This window comes from Acanthochromis polyacanthus, chromosome 6 (genome assembly GCF_021347895.1).
Source record: "Acanthochromis polyacanthus isolate Apoly-LR-REF ecotype Palm Island chromosome 6, KAUST_Apoly_ChrSc, whole genome shotgun sequence".
Classification (NCBI taxonomy): domain Eukaryota; kingdom Metazoa; phylum Chordata; class Actinopteri; family Pomacentridae; genus Acanthochromis; species Acanthochromis polyacanthus.
In genome coordinates, this window is record NC_067118.1 from 37054424 (window position 1) to 37077448 (window position 23025).

General features: G+C 43.3%; 1 protein-coding gene across 4 annotated transcripts in view; it reads right to left on the reverse strand.

Moving 5' to 3' along the window:
* Positions 1-239: 239 nt before the first annotated feature.
* znf385a (zinc finger protein 385A) overlaps positions 240-23025 on the reverse strand; it is a 61131-nt gene continuing 38345 nt past the window's right edge. For all 4 annotated transcript variants that reach the window (XM_022199272.2, XM_051949773.1, XM_022199273.2 and 1 more), the window contains 6 exons: positions 22232-22342; positions 16543-16717; positions 10526-10879; positions 4961-5145; positions 4042-4134; positions 240-3719 (listed from right to left, as the gene is read on the reverse strand). In XM_022199272.2, coding sequence (XP_022054964.1) covers positions 3471-3719; positions 4042-4134; positions 4961-5145; positions 10526-10879; positions 16543-16717; positions 22232-22342 — 1167 coding nt within the window. In that variant the 3' untranslated portion in view covers positions 240-3470. The remainder of the gene's footprint in view (positions 3720-4041; positions 4135-4960; positions 5146-10525; positions 10880-16542; positions 16718-22231; positions 22343-23025) is intronic.

The window sequence follows — 23025 nt, forward strand, 5'->3', positions numbered from 1 at the left end:
AAGATAATAACAGGGCAACTCCTAATTTATGAGCGTAGTGATTTTACTGCAAGAAATATCTATGTAATATATCATTTTATGAGGCACAGCTCGAAGCGCTGCATTTACAGCCTTCAACTCTTCTTTGAGACACTCAGAAACAGCACGTTCATGAATTGCAGATGAGATATTTATAGTATTTCTCTGATGACAGAAGGAACTGGACCACACGGATTGATTCATTAAAACTCTGCAGACAGTATCATTTAATGATTTATTGACATTTACTTTTTTCCACCATGGTTTCTCTTGATACCAATAGTATTTACCATAAAGTTTCTTTTTCATTTAAATTACATTTATAATGTTTTACTCACATACACATTTATTGTTTAATTTTCTTATTGCAATAAACAAGAGTAGCCAGAATGAGTCAGGTATTGCTACAATTCGCCATACAAACTCTTTTCCCCCTCTGATAATGGAGTTCAAAAATAACTTTATTGGCAAGACAAAAGTACACCATAGCCTCTCCATCTCTCTCGCTCTCTGCTCTGAGAGAGACTGAGGGCAAAATAAGGCTAAGGCTAGTAGCCTAAACACAGCTAACTTGAAACACCTGCCCAGAAAGTAGGAATCTAACATTTATTTCCCAAATGTGAAAAATGAGGATGACTCGATGGGAGTTACCACTTTATGAACATATCAAGGACAATATGAACATATCCGTGGTGCTACTTGACTGACCTACCAGGGACAGCATTGCAGTACTTTAGTTCGGTGGGTTATTGATCAAGTCTCTGAGAGAATCCAGTATGATTGATCACCCAGAACCAAACCCACGCAGGCTCTTGTCTCCATTATTATGTTTTAGGCCACTTTATAGCTCCAGGTTGCCTCTGTTTCTGATTGGTGGGAGGTGGAGGAGAGAGCAGATCCCAACACACACTAGAATACATATGGTACACACACCAACAGGAAGGAGAGCACGGATCCTGGAATAGTATCTCACTCACAAAATGAAATCGTAGATTACGTTCAGCAACAGAAAAAAGAGCACAATGGTGGAAGCCGACTCCAAGCCAGCCTCTTCTTTAAGTAATGGCATTGATAATGTTCCTCAGGATTTTCACTTAGACACATTTCTCACACAGAAAAAAAAAAATAATGCAACTCTGTAAATCCAAATGAACAACAAAAAAAGCCAGATCTAGCTTTATTCCCTTGATACCTGGTGTTGTACCCTGTTCCCCAAGCAGAGATAACCATAGTAAAAAGGCCCTTTAATATGAAGGGTCGGTCCCTATGCCCAGCTACACCTCTGTCTCTCTTTACCCCTCTCTCAATCCCCTAAAGGACTTGACTCCTCGTGGAAGAACAGGAAAGTCTGTCAGCTGGCGTGCTCCCAGTTTACACATGACTCCAGACAATATGTCACAACATGTCACAATGATAACAAGTCACTCTGATAAAAATTGCTCATTGCATTGCAATATTCAGACAAAGGTAAGACATTAGAGCTCATTGCTTCTCAATGAAAGGGCACAGTGTACATCTCGTTCAGAAAAGGGTTTTAGTTTCAAGCTGTCAGGCAAGATAGGTCTGCTGCTGCTTAGCTAGCTTTTTGTGGCTCCCCACTGAGTCAGTTCTTCTGCCTGTTTATCAGTCTGTCTAAGTCACTTATATGATCCACAGTCCCCTTTCTTTGTTTCCCTTCATGGATGAAGTTAACATTTTCCTACCTACAAAAATATTTTTTATTGTTTTCTGTTTTGCTGATTTTTAATGTGTGATATAAACGCAAACCAACAGTCCGAACCAACCAAAACAAAGTGCTCACCAGTCTTTGTAAAAGAAAACAAATCATGGTGCGTTTCATGGCTTTCAGTTGTAAGACAGGAAGTATCAATAGATGCCTTGGGCTGGACGTCTTGGCTCCCGCTCCGGGCGGCTTCCCTACGGTTCTGGCTCGGTTGTCACTCCAGCTCAAGATCATTTCTCCAAGAATGTGTTTGGCTTTCATCTTCCTCTGTTTAATTTGTTCCCTTTCAGCCTTATGGTCGCCAGTATCGATGTGGCTTCCACAATACACCCATACGAACCTTTGGATCTCAGGGAGGTGAGGAGGAGGAGGAGGAGGAGGACCGAGCAGGAATGGAGGAGGTCAACTCAGTGATGCAAAAGCCTGTCCCTGCAAGACCTTATTGTGAGGTTGCATGCAGAAATAACATTAATACATCAGTACACAGGGTCACACCAAGGTCGTAACCACCCGCCTACACAGTGAATCAGCCAGGGAATGAAGACCAGGGAGATGTGAGTGTGCCGGTAACCTTTTTGGCGTCTTAATCTAAACAGAAGTCTGATCGAATATCACCTGTGCTCTCTACAGTACAGTATTTCTATATTACTGCATGTAAAGGCACAGGATTTTTTTCCATAAACACCAATCTCTGCTACAGATTGTGGGCTTGTATTAAACAGCAGTACGGTATGTTCCAATGTGTGACTTCCGCTGCTTCTCCCATCCCCTCTCCCCTTTGGTGTGGCCGATGTCTGACTGTTATGCAGGTTGGCAGATGTGCCCCGGAGCAATTTTTGTTGGTACAGTCTATTTTGAAACGCAGATTTGCTTGGGCTTGCGTGTCTGCATGCTGCCTGTGGTCAACCCATCCGCTGACCCATGCCAGCCCTCCTCTCACCTCAGACTCTCAGGAAATGACAGGGGAGAGCAATCCCCCACAGTCACTTTTCTGTTCTCCTCCCCCTCCTCCTCCCCCTTCCTCAACAACCATCAGACGTGTTCAGATGCGGCTACCACCTGCCTGTCAGCCGAAGTCATGTTGTATCTAGCGAGGACCTAGTGTCACAAATTGAAGAGCTGCTGGCCTCCGGCGCAGCGCAGGCCGTGTACAGTACCGTGGAGGCCGCCACAGCTACATGTGGCGCACAGAGCAAAGACCAATGGAAGCAGCTACCCTACTGACATTACATTATTGTCTTGGTTTTTGAGGTGCATAGGATGAGAAGAGCATGTTGAGCCACGATGACGGGAGAAAAACCAACCTGGCCCGCGGTAATAATGGAACACTACATGTGGCTTAATGTTTCTAGAAAGATCTGTACGTGTTTCTTCTGTAGCTATTGAGGCGGCCAAGACCATAGGCCACAGTGCAAGGGAACAGGGGAGGTGAGAAATGTACAAGGGAGTTCAATGCATAATGAAAACCTCTCCTGTGCTCGTTCCATCTGCAGAAGTCTTTTGAAATGGAGGGCGAGTGAATGGAGAGTTTCAGGTAAAGGGGAAAAAGAGAGACATACACTCCTTTCCGCTATCCCTTTCCCTTGCTATTCTCTCAGTCAGATATTTAAATGATTGGATTTTTTACCCCCCCCCTTTGTCAATTGCTGTTTGTTGATCGTGTTTGTAGCTTCACAGTGTGCTTTTTGGAGTGGATGCTTCTGACTGGCTGAAGTCAGAGGGTGATGTGTCAGTAGGGAGAGAAGAGGATGGGCCCGTGGGTGGTGCGGATGGGCCCCGGGGCGGGTCTCAGGATGGCGTGGCTGAGAGGCGGGCCTTGCAAGAGGTGATGGTGTGGGTGAGGCGCAGGAGCAGCTGCACGGAGAGCCAGCTGGTTCGAGGACGCCGCAGCGGCCATTGCTGCGGCAACAGCCAAGGGGTTGGGCAAGAGGCCGGCACCCAAAGCTTTGGTAAGATCCTTGGAAAAGGTCAAAGAAGACTGAAAACAGAAGAGATAAGAGGAGGAGGAAGGAGAGAGGTTATACATGATTAGTTTAAGAAGGTCAAAACAGGCAGGAGAAGCAGATATAGACTCCTGTAACCTGTCATAATGCAGAGGGTTCAGTTCAGCCGCGTTAAAATTTTCAAGAGGAAGACTCGGCCAAAAACAAAGCTAAGGTTTTGTGAGGCTCGAGTCACACATGCTCTGACTCCAGGGCCTTGCAGACGTCACGTTCTCGGGTATCACCGTCTATCTGATCCGTGGATCTCAGGTTAACTAACTGTGTCATAGGAGCCAGAATGCAGCAGTGAAAGGTTACCGTCAGATCAGCTCCCCTGTGCTTCTTGTGTCGGCTGAGGAGGGGGTTAGGCTTGCCTGCCATGCCATCCCGGTGCCTTCGACTTGATATGTGCTGAAAATAAAGAACACAGGAGGATGAATTATTCACTTTTTCTGTAAGTGAACATAAGCTATTAAGTGAGCATAAGATATTTGGACAGGCTTTGGTTGAACAAGTGTGAACAGTAAGACTTAAATTAACAAAACAGACTAAGTGTGCTTTAGCTCTTGTGTTGTCCTGTAGGTGAAAACTGACCCGTTTTAAAGTTTGAAAATGTGGGAAAAAATATACATTTTCACAGTGAAACTTCTGATGTCCACATTTTCAACATTTCTGGGAAATCTTTGAACATTTATTTGGTGGAAAAAAAAAGTTAATGTTTCTTAAGAACATTCACATAAAAATCAACCAAAATCCAGCGAAATTCGCTGGATTTTGGTTGATTTTTATGTGAATATTCTTAAAGAAAATATTAGAAGTTTTACTGATATATATGCAATCACTTTAGATATTTTTTAGGATTTTTTGGGAAGATTTTTACTCATTTTTTCAAAATATTTACAAGCATTTTCCTTCCAAATTTGGGAGATTTTTTAAATAATAAAACTTTCAAGGAATTTTTGCAATTTTCTTCCTGAAGGTTTTTTACAAGTTTTCCGAAATTTGGGGAATTTTTTTTGCTGAATTTTTGGATTTTTTTCAGACAAGGAAACAATATTTTTTGGTGCGGGTAAATGAGGACAGCAGGAGGGTTAAGTCTCAGTCTAAGTGTGCTTGTTCTACAGTTAAACAGTTATTGTTTGGGAGGAAATGCTTAACATGAAATAGGTCCGTTTCCCTCTTCTCTTATCATAATGTTTTGGGTATTAGAATGGTTTCGTGTTCCTCTTCCTCCTACCTGTTTGAGTTGCAGTTCAGAGTTGACCCGCACATTGCAGATCTCACAGTGGAAGGTTCGTTCCTGAGTGTTGGGGTCCACTGGCCCCCCTCCCTGCTCTCCGCTGGGCTTCGGGCCCAGGCGAGGATATGCCTTGATGGGTCCCAACCCGCTCCGTGCCTCCAGGATAGTTTTGTGTTTCGTACCTGCAGGCGGACACACAGACACGAGCGAGCAGAACAGCGGGTCAGCAGTGCCATTAGCTCAAGACAAAATTACAAATTTAGAAGCTAATAGAATAGAATGAAATAATACGGTGGAGATGAATCACTATTTATAACATCTGAGTCACGCTGCTTCCACCTGTATGAAGTAAAATGAGATTGGACGGCGTTTCTCCGTAGCTCGCATTACTGCTGGAGGAACAATGACATTGACAAATGTCAGAGGATGATAGAAAAGAATATGTAGCGCGGGCTGGATTCTGTGATGAAGGACCACACGTGCACACCATGATCTACTACATATAGAAGGTTGTACAGCTGAGCTTTCACCACAAGATGGCAGCAGTCAGACAGCTGTGCAGGCACTAATCTGTAAGATGAATTCTATTGTGAGGATAAGTAATTCACTAAAGTGTAAGTGTTTTCATTTTATGCTGTGTTTTATACACTTACACTCCACTGCATTTCAGAGAGAAAGTATTGTCCACTCCACTCCACTCCATTTATTTGACAGTTTCAGTTACTTTTTGAGATTGACGTTTTACACGCCGGATAATATAACAAGCTTTTAAAATTCTACCCACTTTGTCAAAGATTAAAGCAGCAGTTTCCAGCCCTTTTTGGATTCTGTTGTCTTACTAAAAACCACTGTGTAGTTGGGATCACATTTCACATGTCTTAACAGCTCCACAAATAGTGGTTTTCCTCTTTAAACTTCGCACATGGTTTGCTTTAAGTAAATGCTCACATGATCCACTATCTTGCCAGATATAAAAGATTACAAAAAAAGTCAATAAACAGAAACAGATTTGTCTACCAGAGCTTGTTTTTCTTCTTTCCTCTCATTAATTGTCTGACAAAACCTCAGATTTATCTGTTGTCCCTGCATATAAAACTGCATGCAAACTTGTTCACACTAGCTCCACCTGCAGCAGAAACAACATAACATGCTGCTTACATGCAAACACTTTAGTATTAATAATTCATCATCATATATTAATCAGACTACATTTTGCTGCTAACACTTAAGTACTTTTACTTAAGCGGGATTCTTCTTTCTGCCCTTTCACCTGTACTGGATTATTACATAGCTCTTCTACAAAAAAGAAGGATCTGATTACTTCTTCTACACTTTTGATTTACAATGTTTGAATTAGTGGAGTGGGGAGGATAAGGCCATACAGTATGCACTGTGAAATATTATATCCACCATATGTGCCAATATCAATAATAACGCTGGATGACTGAACCTTCACCTTCACTATCAATAAATTAGACTGTAAATGCCAAAGTTTGGAAATTTAAGGACATCTTATTATGAGATGCAGGTTTTATCTGGTCTTGGAATGGATTTACAGTCAACATTTGCTATTGTGCTGTGTGAGAATAAAAGCCTGTCTCCCTAGATATTTATGTGATAAAACAGTGCTATTTTACAAGCTAATAACCGCTGTTTTAACATACTGGGAGCAAATCAAAATGTCTCCAATCTGATTTTGAAAGAGCTTTATGCATATCTGTGGTGAATCAGGAATTCTTTCTGTTGCCAATTAACACTACTGAGTAATTAAATAGGCCCTGTTCTATTGGAGATGACACTAGACACAAAACACCCAAATTCAATGCACAATAAATTTGTTGTCTTAAATATAAAACAATACCAAGTAATGACACATCTAGACATGAACTCAGGGGTCTTAATTGTTTGATTTCCCCCATGATTCTAAAAAGAAGAGCAACCCAAATTCATCTGAACCTTAAAGCTGCTGTCCGGAGTTTCCGTTTGTTTTCAATTTATGTATCATTTTTTAACAAAGCTTAAATGTGTTAGTCTAGTTCGATACTATAATATAAAGTTAGTATAACGCGATATGAAAATTTATTCCTGAGCTCCGCCTTCCTCTCATAGAGCCCCATGTTATTCCAAAAAGCACCGGTCGCTGCCGACCAATCAAGTTCGAGCTTCAGCTTTGTCATGCTGTCAATCAACGGTTACGCGCACAGCAAACAAGCCCATGCAGAGGTGTGCGAGCTACGCACTACGCAACCGCGCGCACATTTGTTTTGCTTGTGGAGGAGAGAGCATCAGGGATCAGCAACTTCCAGAAAAGTTACCAATCCCACGGCTTGTCAGGCCAAGAGACTGCAGGACGTTTTTTGGCTCGGGGTGCTCGCGTCGCTCCCCGACCACGGCCTCCATAGCCCGCCTGACGGCTTCGTTTAGATGCCCGACCTCTGGAGGAAGATGTTGGGGCGTCTGGGACATACTCTTCGTCAGAGGAGTCATGCAATTCTGAACTCTAGATAGAAATAAATAAACAATGTAACACATATACACGCGTAAATGCACTAAGTTTGATAAACAACGTCATCCAGAGGGATACACGAGTGTAATCACATATTGAAACTTTACTCGTTCGTCCTAGCAGATTCATGTTATTTTGGTATTAGGACAGGTTAGACTCAATACAGCATTCTAACGTAATTCCTTTATTATTTACTAAATGTACTAAATGTAGAAGAGTGGAAAACAGCAAAACAGGCAAGATGCTGCAGCACTCCGGGCACTTCTCTCATGTACTGCGCGCGTGCACAAATAAAGGGGCGAAATCAGAGGGAGGGAGGGTGGGACCAACAGTGTTTTGGGAGACGCTGTGATTCAAACTCCGGACAGCAGCTTTAATTCTGTGTGCAATATTTCACATATATCCTTAACTTGGCATTTCTCCAAGCACCATATGGCTGCATTTGCATAGAGGAATGTGTTCTTGCATGCTGCATATTATTAAGAGTGAGCCCGAATAGTTTCTCATTGAAGAATCAAATTTTGTTCTGTAAAAAAAAAAAAAAAAAAAAAAAAATCATCCCACTCCTCCCCCCACATGCTTCTTTACACTCAGTGGGGAAAAAAAACACACACACATTCCACCGTCATTGGCTCTGACTTTGAGATATGAATTTGAGTCACTCTCTGAAATCCCTTTGAATAGAGTTAAGGTTACAGAAGAGCGAGGAATCATGGGGGTTGTTGGTGGTGGGGGGGACATGTAGGCTGCGGGCTACACTGGGGAGGAAGGGGGCTACAATGACAGGTTTTGCTTGTGGCCAAAAATGTGCTCTTGGGTGTCTGTTTTTTGCCTTTGTTCTATTTTGGTCTGACAATGGATGGCCCGGTGGATTTTGTGCCTTTGTGAGGTTGACTCACAGCGTTAAAACTCACACACAGGCAGACAACATACATTCAAAAACAGAAAAACAGGCGACGGGTTGACAGGAAACGGTTGTGTAAATGTTTAAACTACATTACATCATTTTTTTCCCCCTTTTCTTTCCCATCTTTGCAGTTTATTCTATGCCACGCACGCTGCTCACGTCTGTGTCTGCGTGACATATGCTTTTATTTTTGAACCCTGCTAATATGCACAGTTTTGATTTTGAGAATGAGTGAGGGTGATTGCTTCCAGATTGTGTTCCTCTTGGAGTTTCAGCTGTTTCGGCTTTTAGTCATCCAGAGGTTGAACTGTGGAGCTGACAGCAGGCTGTGACCCAGGATCTTGTTTAGACGCTGTAATGTACCATGTGTAATCTTTCTTTTACACGTGTATGTACATTGTAAGAAGTGTGCTGGTAGGAAGATACAACATAAATTTATGTGCCATTGTAAGACTGATAAACCATTAATCAGAGCAAGAAAACGCATGATTGTTAAAAGCCTTACAGAGGTTAATCTAGCTATAATAGTGACAGTGATTGCACTGTTATTGATTAAGACTTCATCTCACATTAAGAGGTATTTGTTGGCTGCTTTCATGTCTGGCTGAGCTGGCTGGAGCTAAAATCACTCAAGGCAAATAGGATACAGTTACACTGATAAGGAGTCGGTACTACTTTATGTTTAGTGAATGTATGCTTAAGAGAATTCATACATCTCCCAAAAACAGCAGCAGCAGCTCAGCAGATGAAGCTATCTCAGAGAGGTTAGGGCCAAATGAAAGGATTAAGACAACCGTGAGAATGTGTTATCATATGTAAAATCTGCCTCACAGAATGTTTAAGCTGGTATTGTGGTGAATTCACCCACATAACAGCTCCTTTTTCTCTCTTTTATTTCCCCATTTAAATCCCCCATGCTGCGGTTGCACGCCTTAACCGTCCTCCTCTGCAAATTCTGCAAACCGAAGGCCTCGGGGCATGGGAAATATTGTTCATTGCTGTGTGCAGCGAATGACAAGACAAATCATGAATCTTTGAGTGGGTGAGAGTTTTCTTTTAAGCAATTATGTCTTGTGCAATGGAAGAAAGTGGGCTGAGGTGTGGGTTCGTTCGCCGTGTAAGATAGTGGACGAGTGAGGCGCATTGACGGAACTCTGGAAACCAGGAGAGCAGTGCACAGTTACAGAGGTCAAGCGTGTCGGTGTCAAACAGATCGTTTATCTGCTGATCAGTGTTTCTCTTTGTGCCCTCGACTGAATCATGCTCCTACCAGGAGGCATCTTTTTTCAAAGTCTCGAGACGGGTACACTTACAGCGAATGTAGTCAGGTTTGATCAGAAGCACAGTGTATATATCAAATATATATACAAATCTTGCATATTTTTGTGTGTGTGCAACTGTGAGGAGCCCAAAGTAAGTTGAATAAATGATAAATAATTTCAAACACAGCTTCCAGTAGAAATTTCAGGATAGTTTTAAGCATGTTCTATTGAAATAATCCTCAGATACTGTAATAATTTAACTTAATGTAATCTTAGTATTCCACTTAAATATTTGTAGTTCACATTAAGACTAATTATTGCACAAATTCCTACATACAGTGTGAAAATATACAAAGTGTATGTAAAAGATAATGTAATGGCAAGTTTTAAAACTACCATGTTAATATATTGCATTATTTATGCGGCTGTATTTTGTTTTTATGGCAAAAAACTGAAATATCTCACATGACCTCACAGTACAGCTGTTAAACTTTCCAAGCTGTAAACTGGAGTTGATAAATGTCTTTGTCTTTGCATAACCTAGAAGGGTGTCACTGAGCAAGACAAATTTAGAGTCATTTTTTTGTATTCTATTTTAAAAAGTTATGACAGCATCTTCAGGAGTGCTTGCATGCGTCTCTCTTGGCAAAATTCCTTGAACTCACAGAATGTGATTTAGTCTCTAACGGCAACCGTGTGGTTTGAATAAACAGAGAGGAATCCAACCATAGCTGCAAAGATGAGGGACAAAGTTCCAGAAACTTCACCTTTATCAAAACAAAATCTATGGAGGATGATGTCACAGTTAATCCCAGCTGGTAGCTTTGCCAGCTACTTTCTGGAAAGTGCAGCCGTTTTAAAAGTATGACAGCTCACAGATTACCCACCTTTGTTGTGAGCTTCCAGCTGTGACAAGGAATTGACAGCCACCTTGCACAGTGAGCAGTACAGCAGTTTCTTGGCTTTATCCTCCTCCGTCTCCGGGTTGGACGGGCTGCTGGACGCCGAGGTGCCAGCGGCTCCTGAAACCGGAGGTCCGGACCCGGGCTGCTCCGAGCTGGTGCTGCCGCAGCCCGGGGAGGAGGAGGCCGGGGGGATGAGGGGAGGTGTGGGAGTGGGAAGGAGTGGGCACACCGAGGGCACGGGGGAGTCCATGGGCGGGGTAGGTGGGGTCGGAAGAGGTGGAAGGGGCCCCGGGGCCAGCAGGGGCCCATTTAACTGTGGCAGAGGCCGTGTTTCATCTGGAAAAAACAAAGAGAAACAACATAAAAGTTGATTTTATAGTGCAAAAAGTTCATAACTCAAGCAGCAGTTTTATGTTTTATTATTCATTGTCTTTAAACAGTGAAGCAAAATGCCCCTAAAATTAAAACAACCACATCGCTAACCACTCCCACTTGGATATAAGCGGCATGGTCTGCTCCATAGATCAGACAGACCAACATAAAGCGTTCAGAAGTGCTTTTTACAACCTATACTATAGGCCATAATTGGTTCATTTAAGTAGATCAGAGGAAGAAAACATACGACCCATGTGTACAAAGAGATGGCCACGTGTGTTTCTTAGCTTTATGAAGTTTTCCTGCCAATCTTTCACTGATGTGGTCTCATCTGACTAAAATCTTTCCGAGTGAAACAGGAAACAGATACCTCAGTGTGTTTTGATTCCTTCCCACACACCTGTTGTTTTTGGCCAGAGTTAAAGCAATAATGGCACTTGGTTTGTCACCAAGCAACGCATGAAGTCCAAAGAAAATATCATTAGCTCTCCCCCCTACTCTATTCTCGCATCTCCCGTTGCGTGCTCTCTAGTTTCTTCTTTCTAAATGCTCATTGTTGCGTGAGTTTGAATATATGATGTTCTGTTTTCAGCACAGATTATGTTTATACATACATTTCCAGACACATGTTTCTGGTCAGCCACTCCCATACGCAAGGCCTGCGGTATTCACTAAGCAGTGGGTGTTGGCTGAAAAAAGACCCCCTAAATTTGGGTGGGGTATTCAGAACTCCCCCCATCAGCAGAGACTCAGAGGCCCTTCTCCAAACTGTACAGGATGTAGCGCCAAAGGCAGGCAGCAGAAAAAGCCTCACTGGATTATTGTATTAAAGGGATAACATGCAGTATTTCTGGGAAGAAAACAAATATTGACCTTAACTGCTTAATATCCTTTTCAGGATTCCCACATGTCATTTTGTCATATGACAGGGACTGGAGATTAATTTTTAGTTTTTGTTCCACTCTGAATCCCATTTGACAACATAATAATTTGTATATTTTGGTTGAGCTTCTCCATTGCATCATCTCTGATGAAGATGACATCGTGAGTGCTTTCCATTCCACTGCTTTCCAAGATCAGAAATCCCTCTCTTTCCATATTGGAAGTTTCCAACTGCAGAGCTGCTCGCTGCATAGAGCATTTGTCAAACAGATGCTTTGTTAAAAAAGAAAAAAAGAAGAATCTTACTGAGTCGACATGGCATTGAAGAGTCCATAAAGCGTTCCTGGATCAAAGTGCTTTTTGAGGGTATGTGCTCTTTGCAGTGCTTTATGACTCATAATATGTCTACTTTTTAGCTGCACCGACTGAGCTGGTTAAGTGAAGTGCGGAGCTTGTATCTGTGAGTGCAGAAAGGCTGAGTTACTCTTGCTGGTGTTGTTGATGAATTTTACCCACACGCAGGCATGCACGTACACAACAACAAGCCCATGACTTCTTTGCAAAACAGAAAAACAAACCCTGAATCCGCAACATTCTTAACATGTGGTTTGAGTTAAAATCCAGTGAGAGGGAACAGAGGTGGTCCGCCAAATAGTAATGAAGGATTTCATGATCCACGATGGCCTGGAGGTCTGCCACACCAAACCACCAACCATCACCTCATACAATACCACAGTGAATGTCTACACTCATCCCCCCTTTAGAACAAGTTCAGTGTGGGGCTGAACCCACAGGGCCTTTGTAGCCACAATAATTCACAATCTGTCTCAGCAAGTTAGCAACACAAATGTCACACATAGTTTTTCTTTTTGTCATACTTACTGATGAAAATTAATCGCACAAAGTATTCATTCCATACTAGCTATTCTGCGAGAAATAAATTATTTTATTTTCGGCATACTGTCAGAGATACTTGGTTCTCCAAACGCTCAGGCTGTTCTGTAAGTCTCATTAAACACTGATGAAGCAGTTAACTGACCTTTCTCTCTGCTATAGATGACCTCATAGCCAAAACAGAAGAAGGTATCATTTATGGGGAGAGGTCAGCAGAGGGAGATAACTCAGTCCAGATGCTTTACACTATAGTGTGGTGTGTATGTATGACCCTAATCCACTTCAGGAAATTAAAGTTATGTACAGTATGCAGTCCTGGGGAAAAGTTTTGTTGATCGAGCTACGAGAAAAGAGACTAATTCCGACCTGAAAAAGTTGTTTGCTGCAAAACATATATATACAATAGCAAATTCTGTATAATTGTGGGAGAGATTAGGGCCTCCTATATAAGCAGAGTTTCTTGTTGTACACAAAACGAAGTTTTGTTTTATGAATCCTGCGTGTAGGTGGAACATTACACAGAGATGCATGTGTTTTGTTTATACGTCCAATGAAAGCAGTGCAATTTAAACTGAAGTAAACACATTATAGAAGGTTGCAATGTTTTGAGATACATGCATTTATCCTGCAGTTTCAGCAGGAATACCAGGAGGTTCACCAACGGACCGGTGTATTCACTAGGTGTGGGAATGTCAGTTGTAGATGAGCTTGTTTCTGTGTATGTGTGACAGGGTCCAGCAGGATGACTCCGTCTGCCACCAGCGCCCCCACTGTGCCCATTCTTAATGATTAACAAGCTACGAAACCCAATGCTGGCCTTACAATAGCCGAGCCACATTCATAATGCATTTGGGTGCCTTTTCCCAGTCTGGCCTGCATCCGAACCCTGACTCATGCATTTACACACAAGCACAATCACGCAAATTGTGTTTACCAGGTCCTATTATCTCGAGCTGATTTTTGCAAATAGCCTACTAAAAAGACTGAAAAAATGGTAAATTCCCAAATTTCAGCTCCAAGACTGAACAATACATAGACAGAGCAAAAAAAAACAAAAAACAAAAAAAAGGCATTTCAGCTCTGTGTAACTTGATACTGGAGTCACCTCATAGCCATGCAACCCAAACCCTCACATGAAAGTCATCTATTTAATTGACCTTGGGTGTGTGCGCGCCTGTGAGTGTTTGTGTGGACTAAAGAGTGCTATAATATCAGGGTGGTTTTAACAGGGCCCTTCATTAGAGTGGGAGTGTCAGCAGACAGCAGAGGGATAAGGAGGGAGGGAAGAGCTTCTCTCCAGCCTAACAGCTGCCTCTCCATCACTCGCAGGCCTGGCCAAACCCTCAGCTCACCAGTCCAAATCCCCCAAAGCCAACGGCCTCCTCTCTGGGGGCAACTCTAACTGCGAACCCTTTGAGGGCTGTTAAACCCTCATGACCTGCTCTGAGACCCGTAAGGTTGAAGAAGCAACAACATCCAAACAGCCTTCCATAACCTTTCACTGTTTTAGCTCCCAGCAAGGTCTTGGAATGTCCAGTTGATGCTCATCACTGGTGACTGCGTTTGATATGTTTATGAGATATGATGCCGTATAAAACTGAAGGTCAGTGATAAACTGGGCTATGGCTGTATTATATCTGAACGTTTCATAAGACTTGGATTCTGCGTAAAATCCGATATCAGCAATCAGCCCATTAACAGGAAAAATGACTCAAAAACAACAACAAATGCTGATCTGTGTTGTAAGAGAAAACATCTCCTCGTTCTTCCATTTGCGTGCTTTCATGTGTCTGACCACACTGTTGCGTACGTGTTTATATGTGTGTATAGCTCAATCTGTCTTAGTCATTTTCACAGGAACTAAGTTGCGTTAGGCTCCACAGTCCAAACCACAGGGTCTGTCCCCCAGACACTGCTTTCCCAGTCGAGGAAACACACAGCTGCCTGCTCCCAGAGATCTGTCGCCCTGCCATGGAGCACGGGATCACACTGAGGACATGCATACACACACGCACGCACACACACTTCAAAATCAGGAAGAGACGAGGCTCCAGGGTCACGAGAAAGACATTTGGACGGAAAAAGGCATTCTTTCACATGTTGCTACTTTCAGATCTCGATCATGGCAGCCTTGTTTTGGCTCCACATGCTCCTTGACTTTGCCACAGGAAGTCTTACTAATGGGGTTCTGGAGCTGACCTCAGATCCCCCACGAGGGAAGAAAGTAAAAAGGACTGGCCCTGGTACTTTTCTGGCACCAGCTAGAAGTAAATCTTGAGTGTCATTTTTATGCAGAGAAAAAGACAGTACAATGCAACAGCCTTTGCTCTGACATGTTGCATTCTGGCTTCTATTGGACCTGAGTTTCATCTTTTCATTCATGGTGTTTGCCGTGTGCTCTCCCATCAATAAGGTGGAAATGTCTAGTAAACAGTCATCTACAGAAACCTTTGTAAATGTCACCAAAACATGGCGGGTCTATTCATTGCCCGGTGCTTGAGCCAAGGACGGAGTGGTGACACTGAGGGAATGGAAAATTCTGGGAGGACAAAGGAGAAGGGCAGACGCACACAGTAGCCAGCCTCTGAATTATAGCTTCAAGTATGAGGACAAGCCAAAGAAGGAGAGATGAATTAAGACAGCGCTGAAGACGTTCTGCTAAAGAAAGACCTACTGCGATCGTCCCTTGCATCCGTACCAACTAATAAATTAAATCTGCCGACAGTACATTACTTTTCATTAAAGTCAGATCAGCGGCTGTCTCTGTGCTCTCAGATGCTGGCTTAGGTTCTGGTCTATCAGGCTCCACAGTGGTGTCATCTTTATTTTTCGCAATCAGTCTTAGCACTCATTACCGCCATGCAGGGGCTCAGGCAACGCGGTCTATTTTGATTCTGTGGTAAATGATGTGGTACCTTCAAAGTAACTCACTCAGGAGTTTGTAGAGACACACACACAGTGGGAAAGCTGCCAAGAAACTGCCATGTTGTGTGGCAGCTCATCTCCTTACAGTCGAAATGCTTGGACACCAATCCTGTTGTACATTGCTTGGATGAACGATGCATAGCTGTGGTTAATCTGGACGAATACAAAGGATTTTCTCTGGCACGTTAATCATGTTTCCTCCTTGATCAACCTGTCATTCACACTCCTGATGTCTCCTTCTCCTCGCACTAGTATTTTCTCAGAAAATACAAGCAGTTGCAATGAAGAAATACTTCATAAAAAGTAAAATATTGGGTCAATTTTATGCTGAGATTTTTAATTTACAGTGAAATTCTCATTCTTCCAACTTCTCAACCTTAGTGGAAAATGGGGTCAGATTTCAAGTCGAGTGATCTTTGGCCGTTTCCATCAAACACTTTCCAGCACTGAACTGCAGCTGCATTCAGATGGAGGCACTGCTTTGAAGTGAAGGCTCAACTTAATTTAATATAATAATGCAATTTAGTGTGTCCAGGGCTAAGGAGGGATTATTTGTCTCCTTACAGTCCTGGTATCAACTAGTTGTAGTCAGCTGTCAGTCTACCAAACAGAAGTTTTAATTTTCCAATACAATAATAAACAGCCCTGTCATAACTAACTTCTGCAGTTTGTGGGACAGTGTTTTCTGTTACAGTGCAGCCAAATCAGACCACACAGAGAGCTGAGAGTCTCACAAGAACAGCAACATACTGCAGCGCCACTGTGATTAGATGCCTTTGTTATTCTGGCATATTTTCCATTTAATTTTCCAGCCAAACCTGAAGCCTCTGAACATCCTGCATGGATTGAAATGATTATTTATGCAAGACTAGCGCGAGCACTGTTTTTGTTTTTACTCCTGGTAGTATTTTGTGTTCTCTCACCCGCTTTGCTGGGCTCACTGTCTGGGGCCGTGCCAGGGGCTCCAGGCGGAGATGGTGAGGAGGTGGGGGGCAGAGCATGAGGCTTGTCCCCCTCCTGAGGGCGACTCTTTGAGGTCTCGATGCCTTTGACTCTCCTGGCATGGCGGTTCCCTTTGTAATGGGCTTCTGCCTGGCTCTGAGGAAGGACATGGAAAATAAAACAAGTTCATGTTGCAAGCAAAGACCAATGCCAACAGGTAGACAACAGGTTGGATTAGTCCCACCGTGACAGCTGCACGACCATGCATGCATGTCATTATGATAGCATGGCATTCAATATACTCTGGGGACTGGAACAGGCAGCAGGCAGGTTTACAGTGGACAGATAGATGGATTACATGCAAAAAAAGGTGCAGTGATGGACATATCTGAGACAAAGACGTGTCCCTTAACGATCATATAGTCAAGTTTTCAAATTAGCGTTATCTACATTGGAGTGCCTGGCTTAAAGTTCTCGAGTATCGTAGAATTTAAGTGGTATTGGTATCGACTACTAAATTTCTGGTATCGTGACAAGCCTAGTTCTGACATACGTCTTCTGCAGTCTAAACCTCACATCGCACATGCACTCTGACAGCACTTGGCTCTAGCTTTTATTACTACAACCATTTTAACAGTCATTCCAAGGGGAGTTGAACTGGGGGTCAGTGGGATGCCACATCTGCCTGGAGGGCCCATTATTCCATCCCTGACAACACCCTCCCTCCTAGAACAAACACACGTCATTTCAGTATACACATTATCAATGAGAAACTGGCATAGGTGGGTTCTTGGAACATAAATTGCTTTCAGCTGCTGGCTGGACGGGGTCGAGATTTCACACAATCTCTGCTTTAAGTCCGTATCCGTGGAGTGGTGAAAATCTAAATATACATGCTACCAGGCAGCAAAGTCCCTGCCTGGTGTATCTCATTGTATAGATAAAATGGGGATCCACACTGTGAGTCTGGAAGTTTTGGGGGACTGAAAATCGGTCTGCATTCCAGGGTAGCGGGAGAGTGAGAGAGAAATGGTGCAGAGATCAATTGCAGAAGCCAGTGTGGCTAATCTCCTGATGAAAGGCTTGCTACTAGCTAATGTGTTTGTTCAGAGAGTAAACAACAGAGGTGAGTCATTTGTCAGGAGAGGCTACTGGGACATCGGGGAGTCTGTCTCTAGTCTCTGTGTTTCTGCTCAGAGGTATGTGAGCCAGGGACAATATGGCGGAGGAGATGCAGCGTTGCTATACTGAGCTGTCACCAAGTGTCTGGCTTCACAGTTTGCATGGTCACTACAAAGCAGAACATTTCACTGGCACAAACAAGTGAGTAGGGGAATTTGTGTAACCCTGTTTAATAATTGTTCATCTTTGTTATCTCCCCTTTATTTACAGTTTACATGCCCCTCAATGAAAATGTCAATGTTATGTTTTGTCAGTACTGCTCTCGACTCCATGAGTGTGTTAAATGAGCTGTTAGGCTGTGACACGTGATGCTTTGGCCAAATAATTGTATCAAGGGGCCAGTGACAAAGATATTTATTAAGTGGCTGGATTACAGTTAGTTGCCAGAGAGCGATTCTGTCTCGATGAGTGGCTGACAGCTGCCATAGGTGCTGAAAGGCTTAGGGACTTTGACTGACACTTAGGACATTGCACTGACCACAGGCTCAAGTGTGGATATAAACCAGCTGGGCATAGCAGACAGCGGGTGATGAGTAATGTTACTGAGCCCGGTTATGTATGTTTGTGTTATGTGTATGTGTCTGATAGCATCTGGGACGTGAGCTGGCACGGTAAACATGGGGGAACTGGCTGCAGCGGGAGATCACGTTTCACGTAAATCGCGGTGACACTTCGGGCTGCAACTGTACCCCGTCAAAGGGCTCTTAAGGAGCTGCTCTAGCAAAGCCTGCAGATCAAGGTGGAGAGAGCCAAGGGAGGAGGGGAAGGAGAGAAAGAGAAATGATCTCTCAGGTGAAGGAGGTAATGTGCAAAGATAGAAAGGTATATTTTGGTGAAAAGAGCAGAGGGGATCAAGTGCAAGCAGCTGAGTGTCAGTGTGAGGTCCTGGATGGAGAATGAGAGAATGAAAGGAGGATGTAGCAGACATGGTGGAACAAGACAAGGAAGGTGGTGTAAAGAGCTGTACTGAGAATGGGAATGGTGTATAAGAGACAAAAATCACAGAGAGATGCCTCTGTTTCATTATGCAGAGGGTTCCAACTAAACAAGCGCCACATGAATCTGAGGGGGAGGCTGCGATGTTAAAGATCGCTACTGTACAGCTGGAGCTTCACATGACACAAAGGGAGAGAAAAAAGGACAAGCAGGAAGCAGAGTGAAGGGGGTTGGGGGAAAAAAGAGGGGAGAAAAGCAGTAAGGGAGCGAGGAAGAGGTTGAAAATAAGAGATGCATATCATCTGCTGCAGCTGTGACGCTGTTCAATGCAGCGCCACAGAGCCTGTGATGTCACTAATGCAGCATGCCACCAAGGTTATTCTGCATAAACCACAATTTAGCACCTCACACTGTCACACAATGCAGGGACAGGGGGTGGAAACCTACCCTCCCTCACCCACCCTTTCCTCCTGTCCTTCCCCTCCAAGTCCCCTCTATACCACTTTCCCAAGATGCACTGGGGCTGTCAGAGCCAGACACTAATCCATGTCCTTGACGAATGCATCTTATAATAAGTAGTGGCAGGCAATTTTAGGCATTTCCACACTGTAAATAATGCAGCATGAGAGAGGAAGACAGATAGAAATAAGGGGAGAGGGCTGCCAAGAGAGAGGGAGTCAGAGAAACAGAGAGAGGCGCAGTAGCGAAAGATCAAATGGGATGAATGAATGATGGCAAAATGATGTGTGAAATGAGGGGAGCACTGGGTGGGAGCAGGAAGGCAAAGCTGGAGCTTTTGAAGACAAACGCAATGATGACATTACATAGTAAGACCCCACTGCTTTCTCTGACCTACGGGGAACCCAATCAGCTCACAGATGGCAGATAAAGACCGAGAATGTCAACATCAAGGGCAATGCGTGAACTGCAAATTGAGGTTGTAAATGCAGTGCAGACTTTCTTGGAAGTGTTTCTCACTGTATTATTGTTTGATCCATGAAATATTCACCCTTACTCAACATTATGCAAAAGAAAACAATGTGGGTGAGTAGTGATTCTATGGCAGTAAGGGGGACACTTTCTCTCTGGCCAAGCTTAGCAGATGAGCGCAAACAACAAACAGCTGCAAGTCTGACATTCTGATATACTGCTGCATGTTTTCTTTCCTGTGTTTGCTGGAAGTAGAAGTGACAATGACAGCAGAGAGTCGGTGCCGTCTTACGATCACAATCCGAATGATTCACAGGCTTGAATGCAAAATGAGCGTCAATGAGGTGACCAAATGCTCATAAATATCTTTATGTAATACCTTCTACATTTATTTCTCTGCCAAGGAACGGTGGAGTTCTGTGACGATTGGCGTATTTTTCTGTTTGTCTGTCTGTCTGTTCGCAACATTACTCAAAAACTGACTATTGGATTTGAATGAAATTTTTAGGGAAGGTCAGAAATGACAGGGACCAACTGATTAGATTTTAGCAGTGGTGTGGCTTATAGTCTGGATCCACAGATTTGTAGCATTTCTGTAGCATTGCAAGCTAGCGGTACAGCGTCACTGTAACTATGACTACAAGTGAGCACTACATCAGCTGCCTACTGACGATCACATGATTGCGATTCTACTACAAATTGACCATTCTGGACTTACCTGGACTTATCCATTTGAAATGAAACAAGGAACAACTGATTAAATTGTAGGGGTGTTTCCGAGTCCCATCAGTTCCCACCGCCCGCTACATATTTAGGTCACCCGATTCAGTATGCGTACATAACATACGAATGCATAACACACAACTGTGCTCAGCGCAAGGTGTTTTTGTTCGTGAGTAAATCTACATTAAATGGCCACATTCTATAGTGCCGTGATTTCTGCCACGATTTTTTCAAGATTTCAGCCGTCGGAAATGATAGAACGACTAAGCAGCCTGGGCGAGTACTGCACTCTCTGAGTGCTTTCTTGTTGATTTACTTTATTTATATTGTCTTGGAAAACCAAGCCTTTTACATCTATGCATCTTACACTAACCAGTTTACTTGTGTCTACTGTATGTTTTTATGCTGCCCCTGTGGCCAGGTCTTGAAATAAGAGGTTTAACTGTTAAAAAGAGAAAGCTTCGCTTGAATATATCAAGCCATCAAGTCACAGCTTGAATCCCTTTCCTGATGATTCATACTGTTAATGGCTCCATGAGGAAGAGTCACCTCTCTGAGAAGGGAGCAGACCACAGCCAGATATCCCTCTCAGGTTCGTGTCAGTGAGTGATAAATAAAGGGAAGTATTCTCTGACATGTACAGCATAGCCAAATGCAGTAAATAGTATTTCTTTTTTCACTCTGCATATACTCTCCAGATATATTCCTCTATGTATGGACAAAATAGTGCTTGTTTTAGTTTTAATATTTTGGCGTGATGTGGAAAAAAACACTACATTCTGTTCTGTACACTTAAGGTGCTTCTTCTGTAGCTTGATGCAATTTCCTTTCAGCTGTCATCATAAAAGCACAATTTTAAGCATGAAATCTAATATTTAAAGTCTTTAAACTCTTCACTGATTTACTGTCCTTACTTGATCCAGCAGAACACGTCTTCGTTAAAGCAGCCGGTATTTGATCGCTAGCCGTAGGTCTCAAAGTATTTCATTATCTAAACATTTCTGTCTAACGGTTTCCTGTTGCCTGTGAAGATATACAGCAGAGAACCCTGCAAAGAGGAGGCTGAAGATTACAGCCCTACAGCTCCCTGACCACATGGAAACCATGATTGTAGATGTGAGGAGTATATATAGCGCTGGTCCACTCCTTAATGTTGTGTATTGTGGATGGATGCACGCCCTGGCCCTCAAGTCTGTACCACTGAATACGGAGAATCACAGCCAAATTATACACTCCACACATGACATTTGGCGCTGACGCTGTCATGTGTCTATCCTATTTGTCTGTGCAACAAAGAAAAGACTGGGAATAGTTTGGCATCGCTAATCATAAAACACTTCCATATGATTTTTGCTTTCATTAAATTGTCATCAGTCATGTATGCAAGTTGCCCAAGGGTATAATGTGCCATTAAACTCCAATTATGAGCTTAGATAAACTACACCATCTGGGCTAACAGATGAAACTGCTGTTATAATTAATTGACAGCTCTATACAACATCTTGAAAAGAATAACTTGCTGCATTTAATTCTAAAGAGATTCTGACTTCATGGCATGCTAATGTCAGCAAGTTCGAGATCTTCGTCAGATTTATCGCGTTCTTATCAATCTGGCTCTCGCTGCAGCGATTATTACTTCTGCTAAACTCTACACTGTTTTGAAATAAACTAAAGTCCACCGGGGTCCGTCGCCAAAACAGAGCCCAAACAAATGCACCACGTCCTCTGGGTCAATATCCGCTTTCAGTAGAGCAAACCAGGACAGAGAGGCCTCCAACACATTCCCGAGGAGAATGTGTATAAAGAGAAAAATGCAGCGTATTTAATGCCACATGGGAAATGAAGAGAACATGAGCGATGGAGGGAGAGCGGAGCAGTGTTTGTGTTGCTGCACTGTACCTCTGAGTTGAAGCGGATCTGGCAGACGTTACAGGAGATGACGGGCCGCTTGGTCTTGACCAGAGGAACTCCGAAGGTGTGGTTGATCACGGCCTTCTGCACTGGATCCATCTGCCAGAGTGAATGACATGAGAGAGAGTAGAAATGTGTGAGCTATGATTCATACTCTGCAGGATGGGCTCTCGAAGTCCTGCTGCTACAACATGATAGGTCAGTCTATCATACTGATGAAAGAGGTGAAAGTGCTCCGACCTTCACCCCTGACTGTAGAGGTCAGCGTGGGGTCAAGCGTGCACAGTTTTTCTATACAAGAGACTGATTTTGAAAGTCTAAAAGGCCTCATGCAGGGTGGATAAAGTGCACAGACAAGAGTGTTTACAGAGTCCGTCCAGTGTTTACCCCATGTCTGTGTTTATGTTCAGCAAACAGTGGTGTTGACAGCATGTTGCTACAACTGGAACACCTGTTGCACCCCTGAGCTCAGGCATCTGATTGTTCTGATCCGGACCAGATTGTGGCATCATCAGGCCCCCGTGCTAATTGTTTCAGCTGGGATGTCCATCATCTGTGTGGTGTTAAGCACCTTGTACAAATTTAACTAACTCGCTTAGCGGCCATCCAACATGTCGGCGCTTAATCCTCCCAATATAAACTGTGTCCCAGACACAAAAGACCCTGCCTGTACTGATCTAAAAGGGTTCCATTCCAATTGTTTGTCTGTGTTTGAAGCTGAATTGATCTGGTAATCACTGTTAGTTGACCTTAGCATTAGTCTGGATTCAGTGGCTGGCACA